This window comes from Solea senegalensis, linkage group LG7, assembly GCF_019176455.1.
Source record: "Solea senegalensis isolate Sse05_10M linkage group LG7, IFAPA_SoseM_1, whole genome shotgun sequence".
Taxonomy (NCBI): domain Eukaryota; kingdom Metazoa; phylum Chordata; class Actinopteri; order Pleuronectiformes; family Soleidae; genus Solea; species Solea senegalensis.
The window spans coordinates 12,004,818-12,032,050 of NC_058027.1; the positions used below are offsets into that span (position 1 = coordinate 12,004,818).

The window sequence follows — 27,233 nt, forward strand, 5'->3', positions numbered from 1 at the left end:
TCTCAACGTTAAAATCTTTGTGTCAGTGTTTCGGGCCAAAGTCCTTGGGAAGCTGTACCGGGGTGAGGAGACGCGGTACGATGTCCAGATCATCCACACATACCGGAACCGCTTCCGTCTGGAGCACCGGGAGTTCTTGTGGGTCCCTAATGTGTGTGACTGTCCAAAACTGGAGGAAGGGAGACAGTATATACTGATGGTGCGTCGTCATATCAACTATGAGCAAACGCTTAACCGCATCCTGCTGGAGGAGGAGAGCTATGTGGTTCCGTACAGACCCAAAGAGGACGAACTGCTGCGACCGCTTGAAAGACTGTGCAGCAACAGTGGACGTAAGCAGCCAGCAGAACTGAGGGCCTGAGAGCACAAGTGTGTGAACGTCAGAGCAAGAAGCTTATACTGAAACTTTATTCACTGGCAGTGTTTTTTCTCAATTTTCTGGACCTTTAATACAACAGACTCTGTGGAGCCAGATGTCAGCTGCGAGAGCAAAGATGATAGAGAAAGGCAAAGGAAAAAGAAGAGGGAGGGAGTGATGAAACACTGCGGATGCTGCAACATTTTAAAGAAGAGGATGTCAGCGGATTAATCGACAGTCTGATCCAAACTCACCACACTGAGAAACCAAAATGACTCCATGTTTATTTAAAAGCCTCACCACATTTTATTTTTTTTACCGTATAGAGCACTTTAGGTGGACGGTTGTGTCCACCTTTAAACACATACCAAAGAGAAGAATGTTGACTGAAATGGACTTTTTGTAATTGCTGATTTTCCACAGCTGTCATTTAATTGTTTATATGTTTTTGTTTTTTTTACTCTTGTAATCCTTAAAGGAAAAACTATCCGTAAACAAAGCAGCTACTTTCAGTAAATGCCATCAAAACACGTTTTCAGCAGCCCAGTCGATCTTTTATAAACGCGACTATTTGTGTGATCTAAAATATCAACATTAAATGTTGGGAGTTATTGTCAGGTTGTATGTCAAGAGCTGAAAACACAAATACAATACAAATGCAGTGTTTCTTTGTTGAGAATAGTATTTAATTTAACTTTAAAATTGGGAATTATCAGCTGTAGATATTTGGAGTTGCCAAACACAAAAGCTATGATCCCAAAAAAACTGTACAATAACCATGTGACAGGTTTTGAAGGTGGACTCTCCTTTTAGCTTTCACTTAAGATATTTAATAACATGGTTTCACAGTGTATTTATGTATAAGGATAAGCTGAAATCATAACACTTAACTTCACCTGTTTAATGTATTTCATTGTGTTTGGTATTATTTTTTTATAGTGTGTTTAATCAGGACTTCTTTGCAATGCGTTACATGAAATAAACAGTATTTTTATTTTGTGGCACTGATTAACAAAATGCTCATCTGTTATAGATAACTCGTGCATCTTTTGTTGTGCATTTGAACGATCGTATTTTCTCTCAAATATCATCTAAATGTGACAAAAAAAAGTGACCAGTTATTATCAAAATTATTATCAAAATTCAACAAAAAACATTGCAGTTTACTGAATAGTCTGTCTGAGAAACTGAAGCACGACAAAACAGTTTATATTCGTGATGAGCCTCGCTTCCCGGAACAGAAGTGCTTTTGTTGTAACAAACACAAGAACCTCTGCAGGTATTATTGGTATTTTTGCATTTTCCTCACTGAATATAAAAGATGAACGCTGTTTTAATGACCTTTCAATCGTTTCTGATTCTTCTTCTGTTAATGATTTTGAGCAGGCTGTACACAGAGAGGTACAATGCTGCCCCCCACAGGAAAAGAAAGTTCCTGTCTGCAGTTCAAGGTCTGATTCCAGCACTTTGGCTCACTGACAATCATTATATTACAGATGTTGTACCTGCTCACCAAACTCATTGTAGGATGTAGATTCACAATAAAATCACAATTTAGAGGCAACATTCTTTCAATTAAAAGTCAACATCTTTTTTTTAAATTTATAAAAGGTTGCTTCATGTTGCTTTAAGTTATTTTGACTTCTAACATGCAAGACAGTCAAAGAAACCAAACAAAAACAACAGCATTTGTAAGAAACCAGTGTATTTACAAAAAGGCTTTAGATCTACAACAAAGGAAACACTGCTCTAACCACAGATGATAAACCTGCCTACTTCTATAATTTTGTGATCGAACCAGCTGCTCATTAACTGAGGAAGTCATCACAGCTCAGTTTGCCCTCAGTTTCTCAAACCACTGAAGTCAACATTATCTTTTTTAGGGACGGTTTGAGGGTGTATTTTAAATCCACAGCACAGTCCACCTCAGTATCTCAAAGACACAACTACATCAACTGAAAGCATGAGACAGAAACCTTCTATTTCGTCTGGAATTCAAAACATTTTTGAGCACTCCTGGTTTTAAATTGAGTAACAAAAAGTATGTAAACAATCACATTTCACTCACATTATTGAATTTAGATTTAAATGATGTGCCATGAAGCAACTTGTTCCTCGCACACTGTACTCTAAAAATGCCGAGCAATATATATTCAGAGAATCTTTTTCTTTTTTGCCAGAATGAATCAACATTTAGACAAAACTCTGATGCTGACGAATGCCGCATCTTTCTGTTTAGCTGCCACACAGTGCCTCTTTCAGACCCTCCATCGCTGAGCATTCAAATATCTGCTTTGTGAAGTGATTTGTTAATCCTCGACTGCACTTCATTTCACTTCAGCACATAAGAAAATCTCTCTTTAACTCTGACCTATAATTAGGAACCAGTCCTGAAGCTGCCTTGTTGACAAGTTTATATTTGAAAGAAAAATATGCAAATAAATTAGTTCCATGTGTGACATTTCCAGTCTGTTTTCATTGAATCACACAAACCTTTACTAAAAAAAACATCAAGCTGTGGTTTTATGGGGGAAAAAATTAAATAATTCCTCTTCAGATGTATTTCCCAAAATTAGTTTCCCATTTGTAAGCTTTGCAGTTGACCATGCTGACAAAAACTGTGTTCATCGGCCTCCGTGTAAGATCATTGGGTTTTCAGGGGAAAAAATAAAACGGACATAAGTTTATGCAGCAATATTACAACAAATATCTATAATGCAGCCCTTTGTTGTAACTTCAGATGTCTAAATATGTTCAGAATTTAAATTAATACTAAAATGAAACTGTACATTTTGATAAATGAATCAGTCTTTACTCTGACTTACTGTAATTCGCACATTATAGAGTGAGACTTCACTCCTTCACATCCCTTTGGCAATACTGTTAAGTTGTTCCCAAACCACAAACATGTCCTCATTAGTGATTTGAGTTCATGTTGTTGAGCCTGTGATATCAGGGCTTTGCCCAGTTCTTCACATAGCAACAGGGCACTAAGCTTTTGGAAATCGGTCCTTCTCACAGCACAGTGAGTCTTTGACCCCCTCCATTTCTTAAGAGCTGCCCCCTGCAGGGCGTGATGAGGAGGATTTGAGTCTTATGACCCCTTGTGTCCACCCCCCGCATGCCTGGAACTTTCACAGAGGATGTCAGACACTGACAGTGACATGGCGTGAAGATGCTGAGCGGCGCTTGATGCGTGACCGGCGAGGTCTGGAATCAGACTGACAGCTGCACAGAGGGCCCAGCAGCAGCCAGAGGTAGAGGATGACACAGGCCCAGCAGGACGACATCTTCACCCAGAAGGTAGACCAGCTGCCATGGGTGAAGGTGGTCTCCAACACGGCAGACTCATAGCTGGATGAGCAGAACACAGATCAATCAGTTATATGTTGAATGAACAGGCGTGGATACAGAAAATGGCCCAGATTAGTGTTGATGAATGTATGTGTTCATGAGCCCTGTTTGGTAAAATTAGAACTCATTCTAGTTCTGTACCAAAATGTTTTTTAAGTACACCTTAAGTTAATTTTCCCCTTTTTTTAAATTTTTTTTTACAAATCAGGTGTGTGGAGATTAAATATTCAGTCACTAAAGAGATTCTGTGCCGTTTCCCCTCCTCTCAGTAAAAACAACACATAACCATGTATGTTTTCTGTGTCCTCCTCAATAATCATAAATGGCAAACTATATGAGAATAATTGTGTTGTTTACAGTGGTGAGAGCACAATTAAGACGTGTCATTCACTAACCTGAACCAGTTAGTGAGGGTCATCATCACATACAGCGAGGCCAAGAAGAAAACAAAATGGAAGAAGAAGTAGCTGTAAGCCACTCGCTGGGTCTCATTGTGAATGACCTTCTGACAACCTTTGCTGTCGTCATCAATCACAAAGTCCTCTTCAACTGGAAAACACAAAATCGTTGGTGAGGTGTTTTTTGGTGTTTTCTTTGCTTTTGCAGCACGAGAAACGCAATGAGAAACTACATCTGGGAGTCCTCAAGTCTGTTTGATGTATTTACAAATGTTAACAAGCTCAGCCAGAACTCTTCATTAAAGTAAAGAATGAAATAGTTTTTTAAAAGGTTTTTTATTGGCAGTTCATACTTCTACTGTCACAGTTGAGTCACCCTGTTCCCACTCAGTGCTTTTCCATTCTTTCCGCCTCTGCTTCACTTAACCTGCCAGCCACGCCCACCTCATCAGGCAACTCAGCTCACCTGTGAACACACCTGCTCCTCATTCCCTGCAATCAGCCCAGCACAGCTCCACGTTCACGCCAGATTGTTTTTTGCCATGCAAGACTTTCCAGCACTATTCTGCCTTCCTGTCTCTGATTCACCTGCTTCGCCTCCATCCCGGTAAACCATCTCAGTCTTCTGTTCCTGACCATGAGTCCTGTGTGCTTTTGTTTCTGCAGTTGGGTCAATACACCACTCGTTCTGTACATCTACCTGTACTACATGGAAAATAAATCCTTTATTCCGCTTTTGTGTGAAAGTATGTGTCACTGGCTGGAAGTAGACAAGAGTCGGAACTGGAAACTTGGTCCCCTGAATTTGTGCCATATAAAGCATTTTTCCTACATATACTAAACGATTGGTTTGAAAACAGAATGCAAGGAGGACAAAAGAACTATAACAAAATAAAAACTGAGCAAACCTTCCTCTTCCTTGGGGCAGCAGAAGCAGCAGGTTGCTTTCTGGAACTCATAACGGTAGACCTTAATCATCCAAAATGGACCAAAGACCTCTGCCAGGTAGGAAGCTTCATTACTGTAGGAAAATTGGATTTTTAATACATCTGAAACATCAACCTGCATATGTGTATGTATACATATATATATATATATATATATGTATATATGTATATGTATATGTGTTATATTATATATTATAGTTCTCAATGAGTCAACTCACCATGCAAACAGGACACAGCAGTACATGATTGCAGCTCCAATGATAGCAACAGCGTTGCCTTCATTCTGGATGCCATCTTGTCCCACACTGGGGTAACAGACGGTCATGTTCATGCGCTGGTACACCACTAACACAGAAGAACACAGCAGGACAGGTTTCATTATACTGAGAAGCTGTCATCTGTGGATTCTTTAGAGGCACGTTGTGCAGCTCTTATCTATGTTAAAGAAAATCTGCAGTTAAAACAAACCTACAGATGAGAACAATTTCATATGGAACTTAGTTTGGGAGAGTGACTGGTGTATAAAACATTTTCTATTTTATAAGTTGAGTCTATTAAGGGCCACATGTTTGGTGTAGTGGATTTTCTCCAGTTTCCTCCCACAGTCTAAAGACATGCAGATTTGGGGATTAGCTAAATTGGACCAAATTGATCGTATGTGTGAGAGTGAGAGTGAATGGTTTGTCTCTATGTGGCCCTGCGATGGACTGGCGAACTGTCCAGAGTGTGTTGCCCTATGTGGGCAGGAAAAGCACAGGTATTTCTAGTAACATTAACAATGGTTCTGTTCAGTTCTTGTAACTGTGAACCAGCCAAATGAAACCCTGCCTCCCATCATTTATTTCATTATTTACACCTGTGATTTTTCAGCTGTGGCCTGTGAAAACAAAGTGGATTGTTCTTTGGTTTTCAGACTGCTTCCTTGTTTTTGTGGCTTACTCTTATCCCTTATGTTTTTCCTCATGTGACTGTGTGTGAGGTGCTGGCCACGGAGCACACACACCTGTACCTCATCAGTGTAACCTACACTGTGTGTGTTTGTTACTGTGTTCTACAAATTGAGACGAGTCAAAACAATTACTGGTTTTCTAATTTAATAGGACTGGTGCCAGCCCCAGAGTGAAAATGCGCTGCACATGCCTTAGGTTGTTGTCTTTGTGTCATATTTTTCTTTTTCCCTTTGTTTCATGTTTTCAAATTCCTTTCTTTCTTTCTTTCTTTCTTTCTTATAAAATGAGCCTCAGCTGATCATTTCCCTTCTGTAAATGTCTCTTACAGATTCACCTCCTGGACGGTTTGTGGGGTGAACACGTACTGCACAGCACTAACAAATATGCACTGTATGCTCACACATGCACATGCTCGCATATCTGTGCAATGGGTTGCTTGACGGGCTTCAAACTTGGCAGGTGAATTATTACAGGCACCAGTATGCGCTTAGAAGACTTTGACGTCATTTAAATAATAAATACCTGTCTTATTGCACTAGTCTACCTATACATGCAAGGAAAGTCTGTCCAACGGTGACACATACACACACTTTCAATCTGTTGTTATTATTATTATTATTATTATTATTATTATTATTATTATCATGTTATGATTTAAATGACTGTATTCATTCTCTCCATGTGTGTGTCACAGTGAGGTCATAGAATAAGCCTTCTGGGGACAGGTTAGTTGAACAAAGACCCACACACACAAGTTTGTGCAGCTCATTGTAAATAACAAAGCCTCTTCTTACAACATGGTCAAAACCAGCTCACACTTAATCCTGACTTTAACCTCAGAAATAACTTTTTGCCTCATTATGAAACGGAAAGAAGGTTTTGGGTTGTTTTTTTTGTCTGATTGTCAAAAGTTCAAGGACAAATTTGGGTGAAATTTTCTTTTGTAGGTTATGGCTGAATGATTAGATTTCGGTTTTGATGAAGATGAGGATGCAGATTTAGAAGTGCGTGTATGTATTTGCATGAGGACCTTTTCTGGTACAAACACTGACCTTGTCAAGACCAGTAGTCAGACTCCTCATGTCTTAGAGATAAGATGCAAGTCTAGGTTTTGGTTTGGCTGTCCAAATGCAGAGTCCAAACAAGAATAGCTGCACAAACCTGCGTGTGTGTGTGTGTTATACAGTTGAAAAGATGTTTTTATAGCAGACTCGGAGTGCATATTTTCTCAACAAGTTGCTACAATGTCCTGTGCTGCCCCAGGACTCCAACATACATTTAGTGTATACACACACACGTGCACACACACACACACAGTATACACCTGTGGAGACCTTGAGTAGACTAGTGTAGTTATATATAATATGCAGATGTGAGTGTTTAAGCATGTTGATAATACAGACAGCTGGGATTATGGCTCAGACAGGCAACATTACAATTATGGAGAGTAGCTCTCCCTAAAGTGCCAACTGATTCATTTCAATAGACTCGTCATAAGTAAGTTAGGTTTTACATCTCTGAGAGAAAATGTGTGGCTTTGTGTTGGAAGTAAAATTCTATACACACTATGTTGGTCAGGAAAGTAGACAAGCTGTGATGGGCACTGTAGAAATGAATAAGTTGTATTTTCCTTAAATTTTTATCGTTACTTCACCTTTCCTTATTTGCGTGAAGCCAAGGGATGGAGCAACTTTTACAGGCAGATCTGAACAATGTCCTACACTTTATCTGTTCACAGGAAGAGCTGTGTACATTTGTAATGAAGGTGCCGGGCTGTGTTCCTGTGTTATTATGTTGTCAATGGATCCATGAGGAATGTGAAACAAATATCCGTCAGTCGGCCCTCACCACAGGCCACCAGCTCAGCGGGCAGCATGTCAGAGCACATCTCATCCGTGTGTGTGTGTGTGTGTGTGTACATCTACTGTATAATTGCATGTGTTCCATTGAGATGTAAGACCGGAGCCTCTGAAAGGACACTGCACTAATGTGTCAGTCATATGGAGGCTCTTTGTCTTACCTGGAGACAACAGGTGAGTCATTTTGAGACAAACAACATTGTGTGTGTGTGTGTGTGTGTGTGTGGCTGTTGTACTGCTTTGAATCTACGAAGTGGACATACAGTACCTTTCTCTGGCGGGCGGCTGGACAAGGCAGAGAAAGTGAGGTACATGACATAACAGCTGATGATGGAGGCTTGAAGGAGACCCGACCGTGGTTGCTCTATAATAACAAAGACAAAAAGACTAAGAACACAGACTCTAACAACCCCACCCCATTGATTGCTTTGTAGGAACTTTAAGTCTCTCTGAAGCCTCTGAAATTGAGCAGCCAATTATTTCTGCTTCCCTTGTGTATTTCACCTCCATGCACCCCAGTTTCTTTTGTTAGTTTGGTCCTGTGTTGTACCCCTGTGTTTTCTGTAATGCAGTCATGATGAAGACACAATGCAGTGTAAAAATTAAAGGATTAAGTGTTCCCAATTAAAACAAACCAAAAAAAACAGTAATATCAGCAACAAAAATTAAAACCAAAGACAAATAAACAAATCCAAACAAATGCCTACCACAGAGCACAGGCTAATGTGTGCAGAACTGTTATAACACTATAGTGTTATATCAGGCAGACAAGGGGAGGACAGAAGACAAAGTAAAAACATTTGCTCAACAAGACTTTTATCCAGGATAATAATACAGGGAGGTTATTGAAATGTGGCATGGAAGGTTGCCACTTCAGTGAAACCACCTGGGCATATTTAATGTTTTTCTGAGTTGCCTGTTGTCTGCCATTCTTTCCATACTTTGCAGTCTTATGTGCTACCTGCCTGGTAAGACGTCTGCTTCACATAAAAATATTAAAAATAAAATAAAAAACATAACAATTTTCCCGCAAAATCTGAGAAACGCCATGTTTAAAAAAAAACAAACAAACAGTTTAAGCAGTGATGTCAAACTGTCAGCCCGTAGGCCACACGCGGCCCCCTAATCGATTACATGCAACCCATCACTTAATATAATGTTAGAATGAATTGTAAAAGTAATATAATTAAATAAGACATTAGGTTGTAATTATGACATTATTAAATGTATTACATTCAACATTAATTTACATACAAACTCATTTGGTGTTTTAATTAGTTTACTTATTTTGAGATTTATGTCTCAGTTTTTGATATTTGTAGTTATCTTGCATCATGTGTTTTTTGTGAACTATACATCATTTTGCCCTCTTTTGAGACTTGACCAGTCTTTGCACCAGTCCCTGGTGTAAAGTAACTAGTATCTCCAGCCACGTACAAAGAGTTAAACTGCACAATTATCCTTCTAATAAGGTTAAAAACAACAACAACAGAAAATGAGGTAACAAAAATTAAAATATTCAAGTACGATGGTTATGGTAGCTCAGCTTATATTTGAGTAAATGTACTCAGTGGCTTCTCACCTCTGCTACCAGCTGTAACATAAAACCCAGACATGTGCAGACAAAACAGTCTTACTTTGTTTTGTTTTTTATAGGGAGAAACAGATGATTGGCTCACATATAATTATTATCTGCTGCAGCAGTTTCAACTGGAGGATGTTTGAATAGCTGCAGATAGACAAAGTGTTACTGCAATGCTGGAATTCAACAACAGACGTGACAGCGTGTGTTATCAACTCACTCTGCTTCACGCACGGCGTGACAGCAATGAAGGACATGAGGCCGCAGAGTCCCAGGTTAATCCACAGCAGAGCCTTGTTGAAATGGCAGGTGATGGGGTGCGTGTAGTACTTGTACATGAAGGTGAAGGCCATGGTGGCAATGGTGTAGAAGAAGAGGGTGGCGCACATCACAGCCAGGTACCAGCGTTTGTTTTCTGCCGCCCCAGTTAACCTGAGAACAACGTCCAGAAGACATTTGTAATTATTATCAATCATAGCATATTTGACTCTAGATTGAGGTAAAGTCAGTTGCTCGGTCGTTGGATAAAAGAAAACACTGTGGTCTCTGATTTATGGGAGATAATTGACCACATATTGAACTTTTTCAGCAGCATGGGGAATGTAAAAGCTACCTTTTGCTTTAAAGGGATCTTCATCTGTTTTAAAAGGAGATGAAGGAAAAGCCCAAAATGCTGTAGATGAATTAAGAGGATTTGTTTTGATTCCGTGCATTTGCCTTGAATTAATAAATCCTCTTAGCCGTTGTAACTAAAAACTCTGCCATGCCACAGCAGAGTTCAGAGGGGTGTGTGTGCGTGCGTGTGCGTGTATGAGAGAGAGAGCCACAGCCAACTCAGTAAATAACATCTTATCTGGGACGAGCAAGCTGTCAAGAGGACGAGTCTGGCTAAATAAATTAGGACATGGTAGCTTAAACTGAGGTAGAAGAACATAAATAACCCTAGAAAGGAATATTAAGCTTTAACAACAAAAGACAGGACAAACCATGGAAACAAACAGGAAAACTCAGTGAAGTCATGGATGAAACAGTTGTTTCATTCATGTCTCACTTAGCTCTTCAGCTCTCCATCTTTAAACCTCAATTTGTTTTTCACAGCTGCTGCTCTGATATAGATGACTTCTTTCTTTTTTCCCAAATTTGTTTCTTACTGAAATGTGAATAATGAAATAAATAAAAGAAAACACATAATATCACTTATTTAAAGTACAACAAAATAAACAAAAACTTACTGAGTTGGTGTAGCAGTCACACTGTGATGAAGCTCTGATGTTTTTAATTGATCAAATGTTAGACACTTTTCACGGAGGACAGAGATTCAGGTGAATGAAGGAGGAAAAATCTTCCCCAGTACAAGTCAGTGACCCATCAAAGTGATTTTGAAAGAACAAGTTTAAAGATCATGGCAGGGCCTCTGTCTGTCAGTCTGTCTGTGTACAGATGCTGGTGAAGTGCATGGGTTCTTATGATTTACAGAGCACTGTCGGACAGAAGGTAAATCAATCATCCCCGGTAAGCAGTGAGGAAATGTGAACCAGGCTGCAGTCTGTATACAATATGTGTATAGTAAGTGTGTGTGTGTACAGGTATTACTACTGTTGTGGGGACCTAAAGCTGTTTTCACAGTCACATGGGGACTTGACAAAAGCAAGTCCCCATAACATAAATTACTACATTTTAAGGTGAAGACACGTTTTAGGTTGCGTTTAGGGTGAGGGTTAGGATGAGGCCAGTAGTGATTATGGTTAAGGTTATAGGAAGTCTCGAGGAAATGAATGTAAGTCAATGCAGTGTCCTCTGAAGTCATGGAAACCAGTGTTTATAGCCTAGATTTTAATTTAAGAGGTTGGGCATTAACTGGTGAGAGATAACTTTGTTTAGGCTGTCCAAATTAATGGAAGTCAATGCAGTGTCCTTCGAAGAATAGCTGCAAAAACTTCCGTGTGTGTGTGTGTGTGTGTGTGTGTGTGTGTGTGTGTGCATGTGTGTTGTACTTTTGTAGAAATGTTTACTTGGCCTCATGAATGAACTGAATACAATTTGGTCATTAAGGTCAATGTAATGCAGACATTATAAGAACTGATGTTGGAAATGTTATAATATCTCTGGCAAAAATGTACACTTTGGTGGTCTAAGGTCAAATGTTAAACCTTTTTTTTTGCCTTGCGGACATCCACTTACAAAAATACAATATATTAATTGATGTGTCATCTAATTTTCAAGGTCCAGTACAAAACATACAACACATTAATGAAACATACACTAAACATAAAGGCTGCATTTTCCGCATCGACCCATGTCAATAAGTTCAAAGTATACATTGAAGTCAACAGAGGCAAACGACCACTGGTACAAAAATCAGTGATTTTCTATCATACCACAAGATATATTTGATCATATTTTCTTTTCCTATGGTGACACTCACTCACCAGTTCTTGTTCCAGGTGTGTGCAAAAGCTGTGATGAGGATGAGTTGGATGAGGATGAAGGCAAATCCTCCCACCACACCAACATAATGCCAAGCTGTGGGAAGACAACAGTGGAAAAGAGGAGCTGTCAGAAAGTGCTGTGAATTATAAATCTGCTCTGATATCAGGAATGTATCACCATCACATTTATTGTTAGATTTACAGTCAAATCATGTACATAAGCCCAACTGCTGCCATAGTCTCTGCTGCCCTCTAGCTGGAGCAGAGAAAGGTGCACAAAACAACATCGCCATCTAATTCTTTTTATTCCCAGTAAGTCAAACTGAGAGTAAACTGTCTCTGCTCCACCTCTCACCATGCAGAAAGGACTCTGTGGGAATGAAGAAGGCAGCGGTGCACATTCCAAGCAGAGTGATGAACTTTAAGAACCAGAAGCTGTAGAGAGCACACAGAGAGACAACACACACAGCGTCAGTTAGTTTCAAAGGGTAAAACTGAATCAAGGTTTACATGCTGTCAGGTTTTTCGTAGACTTAAAGAACGTTTTGGAAATGTGCCTCAAAGTGTCTATAATTGTGTTTAGTCGTGAATATTTTAGTACTTTATTTCCTTTATATTATATTGTTGTGGATTTAAAATGAAAGAAAACATTCCTAATCTACAAAAAATTTAAACTAATCAAATGTTATCTCATCCTCCCTCCAAACGGTTACCATATCCCTGTGACGTCCATATGTCCACTCTGTGGAGCAGAAAGGCACTGGGTCACAGACCCTGGAAGCTTTCGCCTTTGCCACTGATTAGACTCCTGTGATTAGATTTATAAACAGGGATGACCAACAATCCAGTCGGTCAAATCCTAATCCTAATGCATCACTGAGTGTGCTACAGTGGAAAGTGTGACAACCAACAGCTTTAAATAGACTCGGAGGCCGGGTGAGGTGAGCAAAGAGAGGAGGAATGTTCTCAAAAACATTATATTCTCACAGATAACGTTTTTTTTAATAATAGATAGTTTTTGATAATATTTTCCTTCTAAAAAAATCGAGTGTTTTCTATCATTTTGTAGGGGTTTTATTTTATATGGCGTACTCTGCCCTGTATGCCGTCCAGATCAAATGTCTTAATAGATAATATTATGGTGTCAGGTTTGAATTTATATCTTTTGATTAAGTTGTTTTTTTTTGGTCGTGATGGTTATGCTGTGTTCAGGTGCAAATGTTAGACTATCTGATTTAAAGGGAAAAAATGGAAAAAAGCACCAAAGCAGGAAGTGAAGGGGGAAGGAAGCTGATAAATCAGTCACACCTGAGAGCTGAGGAGATGAGGGAAACAAACAAAGGAAGCTTGAAGGAGGAATGAGTGCTGTGAGAACTGAGTGCAGAATAATGAGGAAATATTCTGGAGAATAAAAAAAAAGTAAAGTGACCTGAAAGACAGTTCTGTGGGGAAACAAGACTGGAGAAATAAGCTGATCCTGGAGCAGGAAAAACCTGAATATATTTTGAGACCTGCTTGGATTCCTTGACTGGGCTCTTGGTTGGATGACACACTAGTAGCAGATAAGTCCATTTTTCAGTAACTCTCTTGGCGTCTCCTGACTTCCAGCCTCAAGCTAAACATCCATACTCACCCTTTTAATGATTACCAACATGCATTTTAAAAACAACTATGAAATCAGTTACAGTCATGTTGTCTCAATCAGAATGAGTCTGTTTGATGTGGCAAAGTCTGCAGCACTGACCCGTTGTGTACGAGTGCTCTAAAGTCCTGACTGGACTTCACGTCTATGAGGAAGATCGCCATCATCAGGTAGAAACAGGACGTGCCAAAGCAGACTCTGTAAACAGCAGAGTAGCCCACAAGCATCTCACAGTGGCCTCCCCCATGTGCCTGGTCACACACCATGTTGAAGAAAGGCACCTGAAAACACACACACACACATAAGTTGTCAACCAGTGCATGACTTTGTGAGTCTTTATGTCTAAAGATGCTGAGGTGGTCTGACAAAAATTATAAATCAGAATTTACAACATTAGATGATCATATTGAAACCTTTGGTAAATGTCTAATGATCCTTATGAATCATGGCAATAGAAACTGAATTTACAGGAAGGATTTGTTGGTTTTTTTTCTCTTGTGGAGGTTTTAATAATTATTCTTAACTGAACATTTAAATTTGAGATTAAACATGAATAGCTCTAGTTACTTGCTCAATCATCCCTTCTGTAAATAGTGGTATTGAAAACGTATTTTCCTGTTAGGTTTGTGTCAGCTGTTCCTCTCTTTTCTACTGTTTTCTACTGTTGCAGCCAATCACAAACCATGATGGGTTATATGATATCTGAAGAGCTGAACTCTCTGCTTCTCATAACAGTGTTTTAGAACGTGTTGGTCTGTCACTGGTTGTGGAGCAGAATATTATTGGATCTAAAGGTTACATTTCATTTGTGCTAATGTTTTGTTATCTGATCTCCTGGTAGCTACTTAGTATAATATATTTTTTGAATTTACGTTTAATTCACAAACTAAAATGCACAGGATAAGATAAAACGAGATTCTGAGCTCACATTTTCTCTGACGAGCTCAGAGACGGTGCGCGACAGCATGAGGCAGGAGACGGCGCAGCTCATGATGTGAAAGAGGGTGTACATGACTCGCGTGCTGGTGGAGGATTTGACTGGAGGACAGAAGGCACAGCAGAGGGAGCAAGGAGCTGGTCCACAGCAGCAGCATATCTGAGGAGGAGAAAATGGAGGCAGCTCAGCATCCAAACAATCTTAACTTTTATTACTAGCATGACATATAAACAGTGCTATAATGTAACAAAGTACAAATACTTTTTACTGTACACAATTCACGCGTGTCTTTATTTATATTTCTAGCAACTTTTATTTTTATTTCCCTACATTTCCTAAATAAATTGTGTAAATTGAGTAAATAACTTTTACTCCATTACATTTCCTCTAACTGTCTTTGTTACTCATTGCTACCAAATAAAATCAGAAGAAGAAGAGTTTATATAGCACTTTTCTAGTCTTGATGAGCTGCTTTACACTGCAGTTTTGTCATTCACCCATTCACACTCTGCTACATGAGGGTTAAGTATCTTGCTCAAGGACGCGTAAACTAGCAGAGCCAGGATGAAATCTACTAAAGTAACATTATAAAAAGTGACTTCAACAAAAGTTATTTTCTGGTAAGATACGTTTACTCAACTATCCCTTTAAGGTACTTTATACAAGACTGCATATAAATATACCATACAATACTGCAAAGAGCACAAAAAAAAGTTTAAAAAGCCAGGGTGAAGCAAAAATTAAAAAAAATGCAGTTGAAAATCTGACATCACATGTGACATCTGGATAATAAAGTCTTTATTCTTGCTCTTCCATTAAGAAGGAACTTGGGTCATTTTACAACATTTGTTGTAGATTACAAAATATTGAGAGTGCCTTTATTCACCTTCAAGGGCACAGTGCAGGGGGTGTTCATTTATTGCTCTTGGATTTGAGACGTATGCAAAGTATTTAACTGGAAAAATGTGTTTATCAGTCAGTCAGTCATCATCTAACCGCTTTATCCTCCACCAGAGGGTCGCGGGGGGTGCTGTGCCAATCTCAGCTCCATCGGGCGATATGCGGGGTACACCCTGGACAGTTCGCCAGTCCATCGCAGGGCCACACACAACTAGAGACAAACAACCATTCACTCTCACACTCACTCCTATGGTCAATTTAGAGTGTCCAATTTACCTAATCCCCACATTGCATGTTTTTGGACTGTGGGAGGAAGCCGGAGTACCCGGAGAGAACCCACGCACACACGTGGAGAACATGCAAACTCCATGCAGAAAGGCCCTTGTTCCAACAGGGGCTCGAACCCGGGTCTTCTCGCTGCAAGGCGAGAGTGCTAACCACTATACCACCGTGTGACCCAAAATATGTTTATTATAATTAACAATACTTTTATTGTAATTATTACATGCATATATCCATAAACTGTCTTACTCATTTGACTGCAAAAATTGTATTTTTTTTTTTAACAGAAGAAAATTACAGAGACATACTAATCTGCTCATCGACAAATGGCTCAGATTAATTCATATTTTTTGCAAGGATAAAAACTGATTGCTGACTAATTTCAAGTCAAACAGAAAGAGGTCTCTTTTGGGGTCAAAGCATTAGATGCCCTGTGTTGAATGTAATGGATGTCAGTGGCAGATTAATCTCATGGGGTCCAGGATCATCTAGCTGGTTCTGATTCTGGAAAAGAAATTGGGCCATGGTGACGGCTGGATAATTTAATGAGTCATCGCTGACCCTGAACCAAATCTAACGAGGCAAAACCTGCGTGCACATCTGTCAGATACATCGGTACAATCAGCAAATTACAATCCTGTGGGCATTTTCACACGAGTCACATGAAGGTGCAACAGTTTGTGATGATTTTCAGTATCTGTGAACTCCTCACTTTAAACAAAAGTGTTGCCTGTCCCACACTGTATGTTTGATGAATGTATTTTCAGAGCGCTGTTGCAGTGGACTCTGAAGTTATAATCTGATGGATAATACGGCGGAGCTTATCTTCTCGTAGAAGGGAGAACTAGAGCTGAATAGAAATAGAGCTTTGTTCGTGTACAGTAGCAGGAAAATGATTTGATCCTGTACCAGATGAAAAATGATTAAAGGGACAGTTCACGCACATTGTGTCTCCATCTGTGGAAAGTGTATGGACCTCTCACTGTTTTCTTAGAAGTTAATTGAAAATCCACACTACATAGAAGGAACCCCGCAACGTTTTTTAATTAATTAATTAATTAATTAATTAATTAATTAAATAAATAATAAATCACCTTCTGGATCCTGGGTCTTTCTGATCACAAGCATTATTTCCCCAGGAAACCACTGCTCTAGAGCTGATTCCATGTTTAAAAGTCAGTTGGTGTTTTTGTTAGTAAATTTTCAGTAGTATATGTATCTATTATGTATCTCTATGATGATAATACAGTCACACATGAAAACATTTTAATTTGTGATTTAGGATACATTTTGTTTGTTTCACTTTGTAATTTTTCTGTCTTATAGGTCCCCTTTACACCTGGCATTAAAAAGAGTTTTCTGTGATCAGATTGCAATGGGATATATCGCCTGACGTGACCATTTGTAAGTACAGGTGTAAATACACCCAAGACATTTTTGATTTGTTCCTTTCATGTTCCCTGTTGTTACCTACATCGATGACATCTGCTTTTGTTGCGCTTTGCCTGTCTGTGTGTTTGTTTACATGATTACTTAAAAACTTCTGAACTGATTTCATAAAATCTTGTGGGAGGGTGGGGATTGACCCAAGGATGAAGCCATTGTGTTTTGGAGCGGGATTGTTGAAAGGGGTGGAAACGGTATTTTTTCACTTTCTTTTGTAAGATTTTGAGATCCACTGATCTCATGGATTGGGATCGGTGGATTAGTTTCCTTGTGCATAACCACTGTTAAAGACTGTAAGACTCTACAGTCCTTTATAGTGGTATAATATAATCTCGCTTCATCTGTCTGATGTTTGTAATGTGGGCTATTCTCCTACTGTGTGAAGGAATAATCGATGGGCAGGGCATCCTCAAATGTAAGCTCCAAAAGACTGAGCCCTAATCAAAACATTGTACACACAAAAAATGCTCTCTTGTTAAAGGGTACAATATTTTTTGTTATGTACAGAGACCAGAACATACGCCGGCTGTTTGTTTAGAGATGATTGTAGAACTCCCTGCATGTTCCCACGTATTCAGGCAGCTAATCTGAGAGCTAATCCTGCATGAATCACATTTGTAATGCCCTAATGATCCAGATTTAACTTTCATCATAAACAGCAGCAGCGCCGTGCTTTCATATTTAGTTTTCATAAAATGTTAAGTTTTGTACCCAAATGTTTAAATGCACTTTTGTAAGTCGCTTTGGATAAAAGCGTCTGCTAAATGACATGTAATGTAATGTAATGTTAAGTACATGTGCAGTACATATAAGCAATAACACTGTCAGAGTGGTTGTTTTTAGTGAGCGTTTAAGATCATTTTCTGTTCTTAAAAATAAAATATTTTTTATGCTTTCTACCAGAAAGAGTGGAACCAGGAGTCACCTGGTGAGGTGAGCTGTTTACAAAGGAGGAAGAAAAGCGCCACATGACTTCAGCTGATCAGACAGGTGCTCTTTAGCTAGGTAAGCAAAAATAAACAAAAAAATAAATGCCAAATTTCCTGCTAAATATTGAATACTCCAGACAGCCATGGATAAAGAAATGGGGCACTCCATCTGGTGAAGTTATTTATGAATATTATTGATGATATGTCTCCATTTTAACCCAAGTGGTGGACTGACCAAAAAGGCCAGGTTTGGTCTGTTGGAGCAACATTGACTAACACCTGCAGTGGCTGGTTCTTTCATGCAATTACTTTTACTTTTAACAACAAAATAAAGCCACAGTGTGTTCAGTATATTTATGATGCACTGGCATCATAAAGGCTGGGGACTATTTAGTGTCACTGATCCAAATTAGATTTTTGTTAGGATCTAGATTATTACACATATTAATTACCATTCTCACAAGTTGGAGTCTACTTTACAAAATCCACCGTGGTTCACACTTTCTCACCCTTCAATCGATTGTGTGGCCCTTAACAATGCTGGTAACTTTAGTTTGCGAAGAGAAACTGAGATTGAGTGTGAAGAGATGGAAAAAGCGCATGTTTCTGCAGTTACTTTTCTGAGAACTTTTTCATTTGTGGTTTAAACAAATTGAGTGCATAATATCTTGTACCTTACACCATCTCCTCGAGATTTAAAAAGAAGCTTGCTGATTCATGTATGTTATGATCGGCTCATATGATATGTAGAAATATAACACTGAAAGACACCATTCTGTAGCAGGTAGTTTAACTTTGGATACTTTGGGTGCGTTTTTGTAATAATACAAAAACTTAAGCACTTAACTATGTTTTCTTCATGATGAAAGGTTCAACACGATTAAGTCTAACTGAAGTGTTGCAGTAAAAGCTCTCTTCTCTCTCAACCAGTGTTGTTATTATTAATAAATTCATCTCCAGAGTGAAAATATAATCATTTAAAATAAGATGACATTGAAAAAAGTTTTAACTCCAGCTGCAGTCCCTGCCTGCTGTGCTGCTGCTCATCCACTCTCACCTGATAGGCCACCATGTTGAGGAAGTAGTTGTAGATGCCACTGCGGTTCATCCCCTGAGTGGCCGACATTGTGTCTAAATTGCCTCTAAATTGCTTTTCCTCAACTGCCACAGCTCCACATTTGGCCATGGACTTCCAGCACAGAGTTTTCTCAGATGGCCTGCAAAGATGGCATCCTCATGTCCTCAAAGAGGCCAGAACACAACGTCTATCATCTGACAGGCCTGATAGAAAACAAAAATAAAAAGTAAAGCCCCAATGCTCAATCCAGCAGGTTGTCCCCGCTCTCTCCTTATGCTGGATTAGCAGCAAATCTGGTCCGAATGGGCTCCCTACAGCCGACAACCTCAGCATGAGCTCTAGCTCAGCTACCCTCAGTCCAGCCTCACAGGGAATAAGTTCTTTTTTTGCCCATATCCTGTGTGCTTTGGCTCCGTGGCTGTGGTGGGTGCTGCCAGAAAAGAGGGAGAGGTGGTGGAGAATGCCCGGTGCCCTCCCCCATCCTTCCCCCTGTCCAACCCAGTCAGATTAGGCAGAGAGTCTGTGAGGGGAGGAGGAGGTGAAGAGGAGGAGGAGGGCGACAGGGACCATGTAAGTCCCATCTGTCTCTTCTTTCCCTTCCCCCATCCCTGCTCAAACCCCACAGTACTATGCAATTCTTCCGTTTAATCCAGCCGTAAAAAATTTAAAAAGTACTCATAATGTCAATTTTTTTGGATTATGTTGCCTCTCACCTAATGGCCTCGTACTGCATTAGTGAAGCCCTCCAGGTCTCTCCTCAGAGACAGAGTCTGTGTGTCACTCACAGAAAGAGGCCATGTCCATAATCCTGACAAGTTATCATGTCTGTATTACAACTGAGACAAACTAAAAGTGAGGCGGCTGATAGAATCCACAGAGGCAGGGTGCATTAGCATTAGAGGTGTGGGTTTAACGATGTCATTTATTTCTTTTATTTTTTACCTGTTGCAGCCATGTAACTGTTTAGGTTTGTGTGTCCCATTTTTTTTGCTGGCTGGTGGTGATGCTTGCAGCTGGCATTTGTAATGATGTATTATTGCCTCATTTAACCTCCACACTTATTGCTTGTGCACAGTTGTAATGTACAGTAGCACAAATAGAGTCATCACATACTGTATATAATACATTAGATATTAATTATTTCCTGCTTTCCCTCTGACAGTCCTGGGAGGAGCTTAAACCAATCATTTCATAATAACTGTTACTTAATGACACTAGAGGTTAGAGGTGAGGTTTTTACATCAGTTATGTAGTTGATCTCAAAAACAGACTTGAGTACAGGCTTGTAAAACTTTTACAAAAACAAATACTTCAGTTACTAAGTCAGTTACTCTCATCTTGTACAGTATAAATCTGTCTGTGATGGCTCTATTTTCCTGGAAAGCCAGACTGAACGTTGTTCAGAATAAAGAAAGACCTGGATATACTATGTTATATACTATGCAATATGTTGAAGGAAATAAGTTGTCGGTTTAAGGGTGCAAAGTAATGAGGATGTTTCTGTTTTGCCCAGGAGCAGAGCTATAAAGTGATTGAGTATTTATATTAGTTGTTTAAAAGGCACTGATTGCAGGGGGAGAGAGTCTGATAAGATTGTTGTGCAGGGTGGAGTGCCTCGATAATCCTGCCATTGTTTAGCCCTCCTTTCAGTCATGATGACCTTCATCTGCTGGGATTGGGTTAGCTGCAGCCTACAGTGTAGACTCTACCACAGACTGGCTTCACTGAGCCAGAGGCTTTACAAGCAAACTGTTGTCATTTGTTTGTGTACTACATCTCACCTGATAATACACATTGTCCCACAATGAAATAAAGACACAAAAAAAGACACAGAGATTACATGATTAGGGATTAGTTGGGAGCTCTGCATTGCATGGTCCAAGGTTTCAAAGGATTCAAAGGCTTTATGGTTATATGCAAAAAATAACTATATATATCTCTGCGATGAAAGTGAAATTTCCCTGTGCCACTACCTGATCAAGAATAAGAAACGAAAACAAGAAAGAAAATCTGAAAGACAAATTGAATTAGGAATATTTAATAGTAAAGAGTAAACAATAAAAAATACTATACATAAACCTCATGTACACACACACATGCGCGCGCACACACACACCTTGCCTTAACTGTTGGATTACATTACATTCCAAAACCAACATTCTTGCTGTTGACATGGAAAACCATAAACTTCGCACACTGTACTATATGCTTGATATGAACATTTAATATCACAATACTGCTAAAATAATCCCTCAAACAGAAACCCATGCTTGCTCTAAGAATTGGCAACACATCTGTTCAAGCTATTTATCAATCGGATTTTCACAAAAATGGCAAAAACTATGTCACCCAAAAGTCTACTGAGAAAACAATGTTTGTTACTAAGTGTTACTGAGGGGGAAATCAGTGTGTCTGTTAAGATGGAACTGAATTCCCGATCGTATTGATGAGAACAGTTTGTGTAAATGTATTATGTTGTAAATGACAACAGATATTCATGTTGCAGTAGAATAGTTGTGATGAATGGATAGATAAGGACTGGGCTTCCTTTAAAAGAATAATGGGAAAAAGCAGACAGCCAAAGTATTTACTGTAATTCCTCAGAAGAACCATAGTCTGTCCAGGCTCACTTTCTAGGAGCTGAGGTTTAAGAAGAGTTAAACGTCAAAGGTTAGCTTGGCTCAGACTCAACTAAGAGGCTTTGACTCACACACCCAGTGAACTGTGACTCTCTCATTTCTGGACCTTTGAGCAAAGCAACAGTTGTAGGATTGTGGGACTGATGATGGCAGCAGCACAGAACACGAGTAAGAACACACGGAACACCAGGAACACAGACTAAAAACACACTGTCTCCTATTAATTTGTACTCACAAAACCAGATGTCACAACCAAACTTTCACATGCTACTTTCTGTTCAAGCTCTGTCACATAATTGTTTAAACAAAGGAGCATGGGTATCTGTTCCCTATAAATGTTTATTCTTATAAAGCAAGAAATAAAATGCTAATTTAAATCAGGATTGTCATGAGCGTTGGATATCATCAAACATAACCTCTGGGTTAAGGGAGGATACTGTCAGTCAGTCCAGGGTAAAAACGTGATGTCCTATTAAACAGCTGTTTGTATTTATAGCAAGTAGGATTTTCATTATCAAATCACTAGGTCTGTGAAGAAACACCCTGAGCATCAAAGAACATGGCTGTTATGAACAAGAGGTTTAGATCAAACAGCAGCTTAGCTTGTATTGTCAAGTTTGTACAATGAATATCTTTGTATAATTAGAATTAGATATTAGATGCTCATATGTATTTGGTAACATGTTTATAATTAAGAGAACAGTTTGTTCAATCTCACTTTTAATCACATTAATCATTCCCTCCGACATTAATGTTGGAGGGAATGATTAATGTGTGTGTGTTAACTTCAAGCTACTGTGATATACACGTGTTGCTCTGAGCGGCTCAGGCCGCCATGGCCCGGCATTCCTGGGGGCCCCTTTCACTCTCAGATAATTGCTGCTGTTGTGTGAGAGAGGAGGAAGTGCCAAAGAGAACAAACAAAAGAAAACTAGTGGATGCAAATCGCCATTTGAGTGAAAGCACTCAATCTATGGTTTCAATAGGCTTGCGCAATAATAGTTGGTCAGAATCCAGTACTTGTTTACCACTTGCATTGTTTTTAAACTTGCTTCAGATGTAGGTAAATGGAGTTGGGAGCTGTGCATGTGAAGAAGAGAAAAACATTGCACCTTTATGTTCAGGTCAATCTATAACATTTTTGTTTAATTTGAAATATTTTGACTAATTCCAACACCAAAACCAGGTATTTGCTGGTATTGCATGGTTTTGCAAAATAATACTACCACACTTTGTCTCCTAAGTAATGACTTGCTCACTCACAGTGGGTGTTTTCTAAACTGTACCCATAATAAGATCCAGCAGAAGCTTTTATGACCATGTTCTCTGAAACAAACTGATCTGACCTGAGTGACTGTTTTGTGTGCATGTGTGTGTAGGTGCTATACAAATGAAAACAACAGTATGTCTGTGTGATCTCTCTAGTTCACCTTTACATATTTTTTTTTATCATCTCAGCATTTTGTACTTTCACTAAAAACAAAACAAACTAAAATAAATCTGCTGTCTCACCTGAGCCCGAAACTGTTGTGCTGACATCATGTCCCTGAGGCCTGAGGTGAAGGGAGCTTCACACAGTCAGGCAGACATCAGTCATAAAGCAAAATGAAGGGGTTGGTGTGATAACAGCGTTGTCTCCTCAGTCCTGGCACCATTGCTCTGGCCACTCACATTTCCGTCAAGGCAAAAGCAGCACCAGAGAGCACTGATGTAGTTGTGAATCCTGCTCAGGGTTCAAGACACAAGCTGGTTTCTCTTACTTGTAATCTGATTAAAAGGATTGAAAAAGATCAACAGCACAAATGGGCTGGAAAAGTCTACAGACACAGAAAATCTCTTACAGTGGAGGAAAAGCTGTTTGTATTACAGAAGGCCAGGACTAAACCTCTTATAATAGACAGGAATAGAACAAGGAAGAGCAGCAAGTGATTCAGTAATCCAGTCTGTAAAAAGTCAACACAATGCATAGTTGCTGTCTTTTTTGTTATAATAAACTAAAAAGTGTGTCCTTTTATCCTCAGTGCTGTATAGGTTCAATTGACAGAAATGTTATAAACAAGGCAACTTCATTTGTGGGCACATTTCAACAGCAAGGTGATTTGATTTAAATCCAGTTTTAGAAATCATATTAAGATAATTTGTCTGAGAGCTGATTAATTTATGACAAATATTTTATGTCAACACAGATCCCTATATAAGACCATGTGCCTCATTCCTGTCATTTGTTTTATAAAATAACACAGACTTCACTTGTAAAATTAATATCCATATCTTTATAATAGTGGTAAATAAATACCTGTAATCACAATTTATTAGACATTGTAAGAAGCTACGAGGAAAGAAGTTTCCTCTAAAAGCTTACAGACTCATGTAAAGTAACGACTAATACATTTTAATAAAGCTCAAGTAAATATCAAGTAAAATCAGTGTGACTTTCTATCGCGGACGTAGTGATATTAAAGCAGAATCCTTGAAGAATGTGGATAGATTGTTTAAATTCCCTTTCACATCCGGTGCTACCCCGTTTACCCTCCGACGTTTCATTGAATCGTCCGCTTTTGTTCCGGCCTTCTTTCTAACTGGAGTAAACATGGCGGCCGAGGGAGACGTCGACTTGGACCTGGAAGCCGAGGAAAACTGCACCGGGAAACCGGCAGAGAAGCCCCGGAAACATGACAGCGGAGCCGCGGATCTGGAGAGAGTCACTGACTATGCGGAGGAGAAGGAAATATCCAGCTCGGATTTAGAAACGGTGAGAGCTTCGGGCTAATGCTAGCCGGGGAGCATGCGGCCACTCCTGCCGTCACTGTCTGCTCATCATCCCTGACACCGACCCACGTGAAGAGTTCAACTGTACTCACTGATATTATAAATGACCTCGTTATCTTGAATTTCTTAAATACTTTTATTTCCATACATATATTGATAGATAGATGAATCGCTCTCTAGCTCTCTCTCTGTATACATAATTATGAATTGGTCGAGGATCGACATTTTTATTCATTAATGTTATGATATACTGTCCATAATTCTATTCTGACACCATGAGATGATGACCTTTCACATTTGAGTTGCTATAGTATTAGATACTATACAATATTAATCGTCATATCTCTGTTACAGAGCTAAAACTTTTCCATTGATCTGCTCACTGATAATTCAGGTCAATTATTAGATCTGTCTTGATAGTGTACACTCAGATCTGAGATCTGAAAACAAAGCAATGCCGTAGTGTGTAATTACTCTGAGACAAGTAAATGTTCTTGAAACCTAGAAAAATAAATTAAATACTAATAACATTTCGCTTCTTTCAGGCTATGTCGGTGATTGGTGACAGACGGTCACGAGAACAAAAAGCCAAACAAGAAAGGTGACATCTCTGCCTTTACACATCTAACAGAAGCGGCATCATCAACTCCCTGATTCTTCTTCTTGGATGTAAAGATTTGAAATATTTGTCTTGTTTTTTTTAATGCTTTCAGAGAAAAAGAGTTGGCCAAAGTCACCATCAAGAAAGAGGATGTAGAACTAATAGTAAGTTTTTTACTCAGTTTCTGTGTTTATGATTTGTTGGGCCTATACATGGGCAAAAGTGTATGGACACCAGGACATTTCATACTGAATGAAAATCATAGGTTTTAATCTCCAGCTTCGAAAGCCTCCATGCCAGAAGGTTTTTGATTACTGTAATATTTTTTATAACCTGACAGATGCCTCAATGTATCTGCAGGTGTTATTAAATTAAATAAAGTTAAATTAGTACTAAAACGATTTGAGAGAACAAAAATGTCTGTTGCTGTCTCTGCTATAGGGCAATAGGCGGGGTACACCCTGGACAGATCACCAGTCCATCACACAGCCACATATAGAGACAAACAACCATTCACTCTCATAATCACACTCACAATCAATTTAGAGTGTCCTATTTGCCAAATCCCCAAATCTGCATGTTTTGGCCTGTGGGAAGAACCCAGAGAAAACACATGCACACACAGGGAGAACATGCAAATTTCATGCTGAAAGGCCCTTGTTCCGAGCAGATTGCGAACCTGTTTCTTCTTGCTGCAAAGGCAAGAGTGTTGAACAGTCCAATCAATCAAGCCAAATTAAATATTCCAAGGCCTGGTAAAGCCAGGAAATAAACAAGTCCAACAGTTCACACAATAAGCACAGAGTGGTGGAGGACAGAAAGAGGGGAGAGGAGACAGGGACACAACAAATCAACATAAATATCAAACGATACAAGAAGTTAAAATTGGAGAAAACAAAAGAAAGAGGGCTTTGGAGCTGCCACAGGAAATGCTCTATCTCCCCTGCTTTTTAGATATGCTGTCGGCACACCTGGAGTGTGTGGCTTTAAGAGCTCTGTGGTGCCAGGCCACACGGGTGCCAGGCCATTGAGACATATAGAAAGCAAGTAATAGGTTCTTAAAATGAATCTTAAAATAGACAGGGAGCGAATGTAAAAAGGCCAGAATAGGAGTGATGTTTTGGCCAACAAAATGCAAGGAGCAGGATTTTGAACAACCTGTAATCGTCGGAGATTCCCAATTTAGAGGGAATTACAGTAATTGAGTTGCGACCTAATGGAGTCTTGAATTGCCCTTTCAACGTCTTTCAAGCAAAGGTACGAAAAGGGGGCCTCACACTAAGATTCCTTACAGAATGGCACTGTTGTAATCAGGTCAGGTTGTCCAAATAAAATAATTTTGTTTTCCTTTTTGTTAAGGCTTTAGTATAACTCCATCCATGTCTGTATGTCTCTCTCTGTCATCTAAAAAAGATTGAAGGTGATGTTGTATTTAAAAATAGACCAAGTGGAGCAGGTACAGTGAGAAAAGGATAATAGGATTTGAACCAATTAAGGGCTGTCCCCTGATGCCAACACACAAGGCAAGACTAAAGAATCTACTCTATCAAAGGCTTTACTTAAGTTAAGCACTGCTGCAGCTCGTCTGGTCACAGGTTTAGATTTTAGCATTTGTATGTGAATGTAGGTACAAATTTTTTACTGCATTTTTAACACTGAAGTGTATTCAATGTGGATCAACAGTGTAATAATAAATGGTCTTTAAAAAATGCGAGACATTTAACTTCCCTTGAATTTCTGTGATGCAAATGTTAATTTACCTTGAGGACAGAGGGTCATCTTTTCACATTTCAGACAAATAATGAATAGTTAAACTAATTTGTATTTTCTGAATCAGGTTGCTAATGTTATCATTTACCATTTGTCATAGTAACAGCTTAAATTCTTTTGATGCTTTGCAGATGTCAGAGATGGAGATTTCGAGGGTTGTAGCAGAGCGCAGTCTGAGGGAACACATGGGGAATGTGGTCGAGGCTCTGGTGGCTCTCACCAATTGAACAGCTTTTTCAAAAAAATGACTCTTTCAATTCTTTCTTTGAGGTTGAACTGTGGCTTCTCCCCATTTTTTCTTCTTTTTTTTTTTTTAAATAAAGCTTGACATTTGGCCCACATTTTCTCTACTTGTGAATTAAA

General features: G+C 39.2%; 3 protein-coding genes and 1 long non-coding RNA gene across 6 annotated transcripts in view; 3 read left to right on the forward strand and 1 right to left on the reverse strand.

The window, feature by feature from the left end:
* Nucleotides 1-2,819, forward strand: part of adamtsl5 (ADAMTS like 5) — a 32,970-nt gene extending 30,151 nt beyond the window's left edge. Inside the window, exon 13 of the mRNA XM_044030316.1 lies at nt 27-2,819. Within this exon, the coding sequence (XP_043886251.1) occupies nt 27-361 (335 nt within the window). The 3' untranslated portion in view covers nt 362-2,819. The remainder of the gene's footprint in view (nt 1-26) is intronic.
* Nucleotides 2,047-23,706, reverse strand: serinc4 (serine incorporator 4). Of its 2 annotated transcripts, none has more exons than XM_044030318.1 (11): nt 23,243-23,706; nt 14,448-14,615; nt 13,622-13,800; nt 12,233-12,312; nt 11,878-11,971; nt 9,669-9,880; nt 8,135-8,230; nt 5,276-5,402; nt 5,019-5,131; nt 4,108-4,261; nt 2,047-3,712 (listed from the first exon to the last, which is right to left on the reverse strand). In XM_044030318.1, the coding sequence occupies exons 1-11, from the start codon at nt 23,270-23,272 to the stop codon at nt 3,505-3,507; spliced, it is 1,461 nt and encodes a 486-aa protein (XP_043886253.1). In that variant the 5' UTR covers nt 23,273-23,706; the 3' UTR covers nt 2,047-3,504. The 2 variants fall into 2 exon arrangements, with proteins under 2 accessions (XP_043886253.1, XP_043886252.1); XM_044030317.1 differs by lacking the exon at nt 23,243-23,706 and adding an exon at nt 19,071-19,214.
* Nucleotides 16,971-19,340, forward strand: LOC122772348. Of its 2 annotated transcripts, none has more exons than XR_006360766.1 (3): nt 16,971-17,042; nt 17,988-18,089; nt 19,184-19,340. It is a non-coding gene; the product is annotated as an uncharacterized LOC122772348 (long non-coding RNA). The 2 variants fall into 2 exon arrangements; XR_006360765.1 differs by having other exon boundaries at nt 17,992-18,089.
* Nucleotides 23,707-24,279: 573 nt separating the features above from the next.
* Nucleotides 24,280-27,211, forward strand: hypk (huntingtin interacting protein K). The gene is made up of 4 exons (XM_044030321.1): nt 24,280-24,482; nt 25,045-25,100; nt 25,213-25,264; nt 27,002-27,211. Exons 1-4 carry the CDS (start codon nt 24,321-24,323, stop codon nt 27,095-27,097), a joined length of 366 nt encoding a protein of 121 aa, XP_043886256.1. The 5' UTR covers nt 24,280-24,320; the 3' UTR covers nt 27,098-27,211.
* The last annotated feature ends 22 nt before the right edge of the window (nt 27,212-27,233 follow it).